This window comes from Ambystoma mexicanum, chromosome 8 (assembly GCF_040938575.1).
Source record: "Ambystoma mexicanum isolate Mex_15411 chromosome 8, UKY_AmexF1_1, whole genome shotgun sequence".
NCBI classification, from domain to species: Eukaryota; Metazoa; Chordata; class Amphibia; order Caudata; family Ambystomatidae; genus Ambystoma; species Ambystoma mexicanum.
This window is the reverse complement of record NC_090929.1, coordinates 504396951-504409124: the sequence shown is the minus strand read 5'-3', so window position 1 is coordinate 504409124 and position 12174 is coordinate 504396951. Positions and strand designations below refer to the sequence as shown.

The 12174-nt window shown below is 42.1% G+C and overlaps 1 protein-coding gene across 3 annotated transcripts in view; it reads left to right on the top strand.

Moving 5' to 3' along the window:
* Nucleotides 1-12174, top strand: part of CFAP74 (cilia and flagella associated protein 74) — a 2332202-nt gene that overhangs the window by 1287226 nt on the left and 1032802 nt on the right. For all 3 annotated transcript variants that reach the window (XM_069610170.1, XM_069610172.1, XM_069610171.1), the window contains exon 23: nucleotides 7428-7556. In XM_069610170.1, the coding sequence (XP_069466271.1) occupies nucleotides 7428-7556 (129 nt within the window). The remainder of the gene's footprint in view (nucleotides 1-7427; nucleotides 7557-12174) is intronic.

The following is a 12174-nucleotide window of genomic DNA, read 5'->3' as shown; positions in this document are numbered from 1 at the left end:
ACTGCTGGAGAGTGCTGAGCCAGGGAGACTGCTGAGCCTGTGTAGGCAGGCAGAGTACAGAGCTGGGGGCTGTGTGGGCAGGCGTTTTGTCTCTTCAAATTTAGAGAAACACTCATTGTTACCAAGAGAGGTACATCACCTCATTTCTCCCAATTGCACTGATACTATTGGTGTGTGCATATGTCTTTTCTGTCAAGGGACAAGGCAGGGGAGTCAGGGGAGCTCCAGTGACCTGCTGAAACAGCAATAATTAGGAGTGGTGGGGGGGACCCTTGAATAACTTAGCAGAATGGTGTGGTGTGAGAGAGGACCCTTTATTGCTTTCACTGTTTATTTGTGGACCCAGAACCCGGATCAGGAGTAGGAGCTTGAAAAACTCACCTTTAAAAAGATTACTGCAGCATGGAGCACTGCACATAAACCTTAACAACCCCCTTTTGTGTACCGAGGACCCTGAATGTGGACAGTGAATATCAAGACCGAAGCAGATGAAATCTGTTTATGCATTGCGGAGTCGCTCTGCAGGTGAAATTCCCGAAATGATTGCTTGTCTAGAGGTCCGCCCTGATGTCCCGGTATGGGTGGCTCAATGGGGGACAAAGCTTTGGCATCAACACCAAGACCTCTGCAGGGAAATACCCTGCAAGTTTCATTAAAACATCCGGGGTCCACAACGGCTATATTCTATATCCCAAGGGTAGAATTGGTAAATCAATTTACCCCGGCTGTAAACTTGCCCTGGAGCGATACTGTTCTCCCTTAGTGAGATGACTGCCAGAACTGTATGAACATATTCGTGCAAGATGTAACATATCATTGGCTAAAGAAGTATCTAATGCTGAAATGCTGAATGTATCTGGGTCGGCAGGTGTAGTGGGGGATGGACTGATGCAAATTTTGAATAAAGAACCGCTATCTTGGAGAAGGAGACACCTCAAATGACTGAATTAAAAGAACCCCATCCAACAAGAGGGCCTACTGTGCGATTTACGGAAGAACATCCGGGTAACACGTCCAAAGGAAGCCTGGTTGGGCTCCTTAGCCAAGATGAGGGTTCACCTAATCTTTTATCTGACTCAGACAGTAGTTAGACATCTTTGGCGTCGGAAAGGGAATCACCTAGACATGTTTATACCATGACCTGGTCCTCAGGAATTTCTCCCTCGTGGATCATCTCTGCTAACAACATTGGACTTCATACTTAAATCATTTGTGTGGCATTTCAATTCGGTAAACACTAATTTAACGGACCAACGTAATTTGATTGTGCAATTGAATGTTAAAATTGCTTTCCGTGAAGGGCTGTTGGTGGGGGGGAAGTTAAAATACAAGAAATAGGCTCTTACGGGAGGATAAAGCCTTAAACAGTAACAAGTCATGTGAAACGATGGGTGCTGAGGAGCTTGAAGTAGCGCCCATAATAATTGAATATGATTCCCCCTACAGAGTATACATACATTAAATGAGGAAATGCCAGTATACCAGGTCTTCGTTATTGAAAAACTACCCGTAGTTCATGAAGTAGAGGAGTGTGAGTACGGGACTTGTGTTAGAACTTTAGGTTTGGGCGGAGAACATTGTGAAGTAAATTTGTTTCCTATTTTTCAGAAGTCAAAAAAGGGGAGGGGGTGGAAATGCACAAACAATCAAATAAACACAATTCAGCTTAAAAAAATCTAAAAATCAGAAGGGTAAAAACATTAATACTAATCTGGGTTCGTGGACATTTTTAAGGAAGCTGACTCCCACTGAGAAGGGTTCTCCTCGAGTAAGTTCAGGAGAACAGTATTCTGTTGACCAGTTGGGAGTGTCAACAGTGGAACTTAGAAGGGAATTCAAAGGTTGTAAATGAGGCATGTGGTAAGAAAACTGATTAAAGCATAAAAAAGATGAGGAGAGAAATAAGGTTGTAGAGTAACCAGTCATGTCAAAATGGTGATTGGGGCAATGAGGAAGTAGTAGCTAACGTCTCAGTTTATTCATATTCAATACAGATCCAGGAGGAGGGGGAACCTTCTGTATTAGAACAATGAATGACCACTGCCCTAGTAATGGCCTTAAAAAAGTGAGTAGACACAAAAATGCAAGGGGTGGGGGAGACTAAGGGCAGTTAAATGAGTCAAAGGATAGGAGACCTCAAAAAGTAACCTCTGGAAAATGTATCAACCTTGCCCACAAGTATAAAGAAGGTTAAAGTCGAGATAAATGTTTGACGTTGGAAGAAAGACGTAAAGTCAGTCAGGCCACAGATGATGCAGGAACCAAAGGAGCTAAGCCAGACAATACATTATCCAAATAGATCTAATCAAACTCAGCAGAAGTACATTACTGACACAGTATTAAGTCCACAGAAACGATCAGAGTCCCAAAATGGATATAAAGTGCTGTTGGAAAACCTGCTGTCTTTACATAGGCGAAGCTGCTTAAATCGAGCCACTGTATTAACTGTTTTTGCATAGGTGGGGACTCTGCAAGATATCATTATAGCTGATAATAGATAGGGTTGAGTTCTGGGATAACCAGAGCACACAGAAAGTGTCTCTTCATGTTAAATTTAAACTAGTATTCAACCTCCTCATGAAATCTAAGGAAGAACTCTTGGCCCGGAGATAAGTATTGAAAAATGGGTGTGACAATGGGGAAAGAGACTAGGAGTCCCACTCTATCGGGCTCTTGGTGGTAGGAGGCTGGTAATTTACAGATTACCTCTGTGGGAGGTAATAGGGCTTGTTAAGAATTGGGGCAAGAAGATCTTGAGTTACGAGGGGCTGGAAATGTGAAAAGGGCTGACTGGACTTGGTTGGCCAAAGGTCTCAACGGTGGCCCACAAGGAAGAACATACCGGCAAGTGGATGGGAACTCTATAAGGTTATTGATTTAGAATTCCAGGGGGCAGAGCCATCTATTCTAATCGGGGGGATTGAACCTGACAGAAGGAGATCTTTCTATGCTCCAGGAGACGTGGCTACTTTATGAATCGATTTTGGATGGGTTTAGTCTTTTTCTAAATCCAGCTATTTATAAAGGTAAGCAGCGGACTTCTGTAGGTCTGCTAACTGGTATTAGAAATTCTTTTGGTATAGAAGTGAAGATCACAATCTGCCCTAACCCTTTTATCCAGATGGTCCTGATCTCTTGGATTGAAATTATGTATAGGAAAAGGCCTGAAATGTTAATTAACGTATATTGTAATCCGTTGGCTGTGTCCCGGCGGGTTACGGAGGGGGTTCTGCCATGGACTATGGAGCAAATGGCTGCTAAATACCCTGTTATGAAAACTTTGATTGGAGGGGATTTTAATGGTTGCTGCCTTTTGGAAGAGGAGATGATTCCGACAAGCAGGCAGTCCTTAAAAAGAGCTCAAAGGTGAGAGGGAAAGCTTGATATGACTTCTGGGACGACTGGGATATCCATAAGTTAAATGGAGCAATGGCTGGTGATATCCCCCGAAAGCCTACTTAAAGAAATGGGCCTTTCTCCTCTTGTATAGATTATATCTTTAGTCAGGGGTGTTGCTAGGTCTGGAAAAGATCAGGGGCTAAGCTAATGTCGATTCGGGGCTAGCTGCAGCATTTTGGTTGTAGTCCCTGAGCTTCTATCCAGGGCTCCAACCAAAGGACCCAGGGCTATATCCCCCTCACCTCCCTCCCTAGCAATGCCTCTGTCTTTAGTTCAAACACCTTGGCATTTCAATGTAATGAGTTGAAAGTAAAAGAGAGATTGGAAAGCGATCACGCATGTTTGCAACTTACGCTGAATGTAAAAGCTGGGGATTCTGGTCAGGATATCCACCCAATTAACGTGGTATGCAATCATGCGGGGAATCGCTTAATTTGGAAAGGGTTTATAGTGGACACATTTAATAAGCTCCTAAGTGTACAATTAAAAAATCCTCAATGGTGGGTGGGCTTCCTCTCTCAGCAATATCATGGGAAGTTGGAGAAGATGTACAAAATACTGAAACGTCATCAGAAAAAAAGGGCATGTGCACAGACACACCTTTGATAGGGAGATAAAAGAGCATAAGAAAGAGCTAAGAAAGAGGTTGAGAGTTTTACAAGTAAAGCGTCCCGAAAATGTTAAAGTGCTGCGTAAAGGGCTAGTTCAGCAGTATGAATGCTGGCTGAAATGACAACACCGGATGGTAATTCAGCAAGATGCTGAACAAATGCTGAGCATTTTGAAGAGTCGGGACTCAAGACCGTTCTTGGATGTGATAAGAACATTTTTCAACTGTCAACACCAAATCCAAGCCAATTCTATTTAGCGGAAAAGACATGCTGGCATTTTATAGTGAAGTTTTGATATTTATTTATTAATTCCGATGCTAAGCCTTTCTCTTTGGATATTAGGGTACCTTGGCCTTTAAAGTTCGACCTGGATGATATTTTAATAATCATGAAAAAGAGCAAAGCATCAAGAGCCTCTGGGCCTGACGGATTATCTAATATGACACTTAAGGGAGCCCCTGAAATGTGGGCTGCGGTACTGCTGATACTGTTTAATAACATAATAAGTACAAAGTGTCTACTGCAGTCCTGGAAAACTTCTATAATAATAATACATAAAAAAGGGGACAGTTTAAATCCCAAGAATTACAGGCCCATGGCGCTCTTAGATGTTCCAGGGAAAATCTTTAGCTCTATTGTAGAAAGAGAACTACAGCAATGGGTGGAAAAAACAAAGATTTTAGACCCATGGCAGTCTGGCTTTGTTATTGGTGTAGTTACAACCTTGAATGTTTTTATTTTAATCCAGTTGATACAGATGAAGTCCTGGGATGTTAAGAATTGTATATATATATATATATATATATATATATATATATATATATATATATATATATGTATATATATATATATTTGTTTTATAGATTTTACTATGGCCTTTGACTCTGTTTCCCATCCCTTATTATCGAACAAGCTCAGGTGTTGGTGTTGTCCTCAATATTTGGTGGAAATATTGCATGAATTGTACTCAAACCTCCTTGAAAATTAGGCTGAATACAGAGGATCTTTTGTCTAGATCAATTAATAACATCAAGGGCCTAAAAGTAGGCTATGTTTTGGCGCCTTTACTTTTTAATCTTTTTATTTGAAGGTCGCTTTAGCTGAATCTAGATCCTTTCCCCCTAAACTTAACTTCCCTCCTGCGAGCCACCTGCTATATGCAGATGACCTGGTGTTAAGTGAGCAAACCCCTATTGGCCTTAAATGGCAATTAGCAGCACTTGTACAGTATACAAAATAGACTGGAAATTAACATAAATTAAACAAATGTGATGATTTTAAAACCAATGAGGGGGGAAAAAGGCAGATGCATTTTAAATGGGTTTTTATTAGATGAAGTTTTAAGGAAAGTTACAGACTTTGTATGTTTGGGTTTTAACATTTTTGAAGTTGAGAGACCTTTGTTACATTATACAAATTTTAGGAAAAAATGATGTAGCCTAATCTCTCAGGCAAAAGTAATTGATCGCCATTATGGTCAATTCACAGCCAATCCCCTTTTTCAATTTTGCTGAACAAAAGTTGTTCCAGTAATTACCTATGGAGGTGATGCCGTGCTGATGTGGACGAAGATGAATTTGGCTAGCTTGGAGGGTATTTTTGAGAAAAAAGGTTTGGTTTTCCCTCTGAGTATCCCCATGCGCTGTGTAACATCCCTTAGATCCCAGGTCATCTGGAGAGTATTAACTTTTTACAGAAAAATGTTATGTGCAGAACAGGACTCTGTGATGGGGCAGATCTGGTTGGTTATGGAACGTAAAAAGGAACCTAAATTATGTAAATGGGTTGAGACATGTGACACCCTATTATTGGAAGCAGACCTGACGGTACACATGTTAAAAGATTGTAAGGAAACGCTTAATCGAGGGAGACTGGATTAGTACTTTAGAAATCTGGGAAAGCAGTTAATACAGTCCCTCATTATCTGTCTGTGTTTCCGGATAATGCATGGAGACAATTCTTTCTGAAAATGATGCTGAACCTATTAAATACAATGGAAATTTTGAACATTGTCAGGGAAAACAGATCCTGTTGATTGTGTTATGGGTCCCAAATAGAACCTTTATATCATTGGAGTTTGCAATGTATGAAATTGGCTGCTCTGCGACAAATTTATCTGGGAATTCTTTTAATGCATTTCTTAATTACGGAAGAGCATATCATTTGGAAGATTATTTTAGAAGGGCCCAATGTGAGTATCAATTTGAAATTAATGAGATTTTTTAAAATGGGTTTATGATGATTGAAGATAAAGATAAAGTGTAGAGGATGTTGGTGTTAATGGGTATATATAGTGAGGTTTTTTTAAGGATTTTTAAGAGAAACACACACTTATGAATATATTTATGTAATAAATTATGTGTACATTCTCTTTTAATGTTATGTAATATGTATGATGTTGTTTTTAATTGTGTTTTGTGTTTGTGAAAGACTCGTTGAGCCAAACATGTACAGGGCCGGTTAGTTGAGAGTTGGCTTTTGCGATGTGACCAAAGCTTTCCACTACTCTCCATGGGTGAAAGAGGGGTGATATATATATATGTCATAAATGGGGGATTACGCTTGAAAGGGGAAAGAGGGATACTGCGTCTCACCCAATGGAGTCTGTATATCTCCCTGGAGGTTGTCTCCCCCCATGTAATCCTCGCTCATGCAGCCACCCCACTGGGTCAAGATCAGGTAGCCACTGCCGTCCCTGGCCACATGGAAGAAGGTCACCGCCGAGAGAACAGTGATGAGTTAATCGGATTCATCACATTCCTTTTTGTTTTCGTTGGCAGGCTGAGCCTTATCTAATCTTAAACCTCACTTCAACTTGCTCAGGTGCTGTGCTCAGTGGTCCCTGCTGGGAACAAATGGTGTTCATCAGGTGATTTGGGCAGGGACAGGAATCCCTAGTTGTTTCTTTCAAAAGTCTACCCAGTGTCTACAAATTACTGAAACCCCTGTTCCAATGGCAGACACAGCCACATGCCAAATAGGAATCTCTATATCTGCCCCTCCTCCCCCTACCCCAATCGCCTGGTGTAGAAGTGGCTCAATAACTTCTGTTTCAGAACCAAACATTTTTCAGATTTTAAATAAGCAGGCAATCCAATAGTGGACAATCATTAGTACAGGCCAGTAAATTCTACTACCCAGTATGTGCGCATCTACCTATTTATAAACTTTCAGAATATTTCCCCACTTTCAGCTCTCGAAAGGTGTGTGTGATGGTGTGAAGGAATTCCAAAAGTTATGACTATTTTTCCTTTGCTTGTGCAATGGGATCTCCCAGTGCCCCTGACACGATGTTAGTGGTTAATAATATAAAGAAAGTCCTGCACTGTAAAATGTCCTGGAAACCCCGGTTTTGGGTTCTCAACGCCTGTATGTAATGCCTGTATAATGTTTTCTTCTCCTCTGGTCTGATTCTAGGGCGAGCACTGCATTGAGTCTTAAATTGGATGTTTGCCAGGAGCTTAAACACCACATGGAGCTTCTCCCCAGATTTGGCTTCATCCAAGCTCACTCTTCCTTCAGTGTCCAGCTCAAGTTCCTTCCCAGGTGAGTCTGCTAGCCATATTGATAAAAGAAAAATACCATGTGGGACTTTTTTCTAAAATGCTGTGGACCATAAAAAAGGTTTGAAAGTCAGGTATACATTAATGTCTGTCTTTACAACAGGAGTGTCATAACTAAGGCCGGCGGTCCTCCAGGCCCTTGAAACCCATGCAAGATGCCTTCCGCTTAGTATACAATGGGCCTCATTACGAACCTGGCGTGGTATTACCCAAAATGGCCGCGGCCGAATTGAATGCGGCCGAAATGACCGTTTGTTTTGCGGCCGAATCGACCGAATATATATGTGGTGGGTGGGTATGGGGTATTAAATAATGTAAGGAAAGAACAAATTGGCAGAAAAAGTCACGATCCCATGATCAGCGCATTGATTTTTTCAGTCTGTCTAAACAGCCGACTAGCTTTAACCGCAATTGCGAAGCCTTCAGAATACTTTTTGGGCATTGTCCCTTCAGCTTATATTTCAGGCTCTATCCCTATTAAGCCTCAGATGAAGAGCCGTGGAAGCCTCGAAACACCTGTTAGGCTGTTAGGCTGTTGCTTGTACTAAACCTTGGACTTTAAAGGCTGTTCTTTCATACAAATCACTTGGACTCCCGATTTTTATTTTGCTATACTTGGCGCAGTGAAACTGGGACTTGTTTGTGTTGTATTAAATAATGTAGGTGGATTCGGTGCGGGCTGCGGGGGGTGTCACCCCGCATATATTTTCGGCCAATTTGGACGCAAAATAAAAGGTCAATTTGGCCAGGGTCAGTTGTATTCGAACAATTCGTATACAACCCCCTGGCGTTAAGGGGTTAACAACGCCGGTAAGGGTGCCGGTGCCGTTAACCCCTTACGCCGCATTACGAGGTCCCTTAGCGGGTCCCGCTAAGGGCGGCTGGTTTTACTAGGCGCCCTTAGTGGGAGCCGCTAAAGGACCAGCATGCTAACAACGGGCCCGTTATTAACGGCCCGTTGTTCTCATGGTCCCCATTCCCATTGAGCCCTATGCGGGCTCAATGGGAATGGGGATGTACCGGGTCCGGGTTCCTTGAATGAGGAATTACCGGGTCCTCCAAGGTTGGAATGGATAATTCCCCATTCAGGGGACCCAGACCCGGTATGCGGTAACCTCGTAATGACGCCCAATGTCCTCTGATGGGATAAGGGAGAGCAGAGAAGAGCCTCCTCTGCTGCAATGACTTCAGTTTCCGTATTGTGAAAGAAAGATTCTGTCAACAAAAACTGTTCATTTAAACCTTAGCCCCCCCCCCCGTAGCGGGGTGGGTGGAATTATGGGGGCAGTAGGTGCGTTAAGGTTGGCTTTGACCAATTCATGCCAGGTAATGTAGCCAGTCCTTCCATCCCCCAGCGGGCACTAATGCTTTTAGCACCTGTGGGGGGTCAGCACTTCAAACCCCCAAAGAACAGCAATACTACTCACCACCCGCGGGGTGCCCAATCCTATGTGCAAACATGGCAGCATTGGAGGCAGACTGCTACTGCAGAATGCAGCATGTGACTGTGTACGCAGGGCAATTGTACATAGGAAGCACTGAAAAAGGGTGCATCTAGCCTGCCCGCCATAACTGAGAGAAAGAATGAAGTGGCCAGCTGGAAGATGCGAAAGGCAAGCCAGGGAAAGAGGCCCCACCAAGAGACGATAAGGCGGACCAAGTCAGCAAGGATATTCTGGTGGGCTCAGCTAGGTATAAATGAAGATTTCTGAGGAAATACGAGCTAATAGTGCACATAGCTACTCAGAAATCCTCACTTTTGATTGGCTGGTCCAATTAGAAGGTTCTAAAGAGGGTGCCAATAGCAGATAATAACCACTGAACGAAAACCATAATAGCCTCAACAGATTGGATAGTAAATCAAGGTAAACAATCCAATGAAGAGAGAACATATAACAAACCAAATAAATACATATAAATAAACATTCACTTTACAGTTAAGCAGCTGTATTATTTCAAGCAAAAGCTGAATGGTATTTGTTTCTGCAGCCACGTCTGAAACATTTGGCACCATTTTAAAAGGGAAATGCAAATATTCTGAGCACAGAAAGATACAAAAAAGTTCCCCATAAAACATCCAGCGTTGCCTGCAAAATACAGTTGCATGGATTCAACTCCTGAAGCTTGTACAATATCTGAAACCAAGATAAATGTAATGAATGTTCAATCATTATTAAACTAAAAGCTCACATTATTTTGGGACTCTAGCACAGTGTTGAAGGTGCATCATCATTTGCACCCTACCTTCAAAATAACTCAAATAGTAAACTGACATCACAAAACTAAATTAAAGTTGCACCTTAAGATGCAGATCTTCCAAACGCTTTAATATTTTAAGATGGTGTCATTTCTATTGACATTTTCCCTAGTGTTGTAGAGGCAACTGTATCAGGACCTGCTTCGTGACACAAATACAGATTTTCTTAATCTGCATCCATTGTTTCTATGGGGCACCACAGCTTCTGATTGACACATTTGCTGCATTGAAATGTTCATGTGCACTGTTGGTGCTCTGTCATTTGAAGTATTGCATGTGTTCTCTGAAATTTGTGCCCAATTTCCCTGAAATTCGTGATGGAAAATTGACAACTTCAACTTATTATTTTCAAAAATGTCTCTGGAGGGAAATCCTCCTGAACTCTCTCTCCTCACTTGTTTATTATGGTTCACTTGGCTTGCTTACACTAACCACTTTGTAAATCCACCAGCCATCCCACCCCCAGGGTATTAAAATGCTTTACATTTTCGCTAGCTTAACTGGTGCGGCCTGCGAGAGGTCCTTTTAAATCCAAACCAGCACTGTTTGAGTTGGACACCCTTTTTTTTAATCTGGGGGATTTTCTTTGTTTTGAAGCAGAGTCGAGGCATGGAACAGACTAGACATGTATGTCATGCTTCATTGCTCTGATTAAAACCACCACAAAGTGGAATCCCTGTGACTTTTACACTTTGTAAAAGCAGACATAGTCCCTAGGAATCCATTGTAAATACATTGGGCATCATCAAGAGTTGGGCTGTATCCCGGCTGTAATACCGTCCGAATGTAATAGCCCGAGCACCAACCAGTCTGGCGGTATTACCGCCGGATCACGGGTTGGGTGTTAAAGGTAAATCCCCATTCCCCATCGGTTTCATTGGATTCAATGGGGCATTTTCAGTGCTAATTATGCGGGCCAATACAGCCAGTGGTAATACAGCCGAAAACGGGGGATTTTCACCTCCAGAGAAAGGTTGGAGGTAAAACAGCCCATTTAGTACCCAACTCGTGATAGGGCCAGCCCTTAAATGTGGCGGTAATACCGTTACCACCGCATTTAAGGGCTACAGCCCAACTCGTGATGAGGCCCATAGTGCTTAGTTAATTGCTAGAAAAATGTACACTTTTTCTGACATGGAGGGCCTGATTCTGAGCTTGTAGTAAAAGTAGCGAAGAAAGCTGACATTTGTCCCCTCCAGTTTCCAGCACCACCATTTTGAGGTGGGTGAAAGAATTGGAGGTGAGATATTGTGCTTTCCAGCAGATGCCAAAATCTATAATTCTCCAGCATTGGATCTTTCATAGATGACTATTCCCTGTCGTCAGACTGGCAATTCTCGGTTATATAGAGCAGTTTGAGGAGTTTATTTTTTAAATGAAAACTGCAGTCACTTTACTGCTCTAGCAGAGTCGTTTTGGGTCATATTGCCCACAGCCAATGGAAAGAGCTTCCTTAGCTCCACCCCCGGAGGCCATTGTCATATATTTTACTGCACATTATGTGCTGGGAGTCCTTAGAAAAATGTCTCGATAATTATTCGTCGTAAACCTTTAATTGGAGTAATGGTTTTTGCCTAGATAAAGCCCACAAAGGGCAAAACATTTGCACGTGCACCAGTAGGTAGATGTTGGCGCAAGGGCAATAAAATGGAAGAAGCAGCTATGAATTGCCATCTATTCTAGTATTAAACCATTTGATGAAATTCATGCAGTGGATCACTCTTTTAATGTCATTGAGCGTACCAAAACCAAAGGTTTCTTTTTGCATTACCTCAGGCTGCTTTTTGTGTTAGAGCCTTCACGGATTAGGTGCTGCCAGTTTTCAAAGTTTACTCGTTATTAAGAGAGCATTACAATTTTTTTATCTTAAATCTGTTATATTCAGAATAGGTTGGTGCTGTGTTTCCTTAAACACTGTGTATACTTCCCTAAGCATGATGTGTTTTTTTGCAGCATAGTAAATACAAAAAAGGTATTTCTTTTCATAAGCCACAGAAGGATAGAAAACTGGGTCAGAGCTGCATGTATTTTGGCTCTTGAACTTCAGATTGTGCATTGTTCTTTGCAGCAAATATGTTATTCCCATTGCAGGGCGTGGTGCCCAAGATGAGCGGGAAGTGACAGTGGATAGTAGAGATGGAGCAGGTGAAGGAGTGGAATCATAGTTTCAGATTCACCTATGGAGCCACAGAGGTGGTACTGAAGATTGCGGCATACATAATTAGGGGTGGTGGATTTGAATATTCTGCAGTTAGTGCCACATTCTCACCAGAACTCTGAACTTTATCCATCTAATTATTTGCGGATCTACAATCAGTGAGCTGTTATTAACCTGATTCAAGCT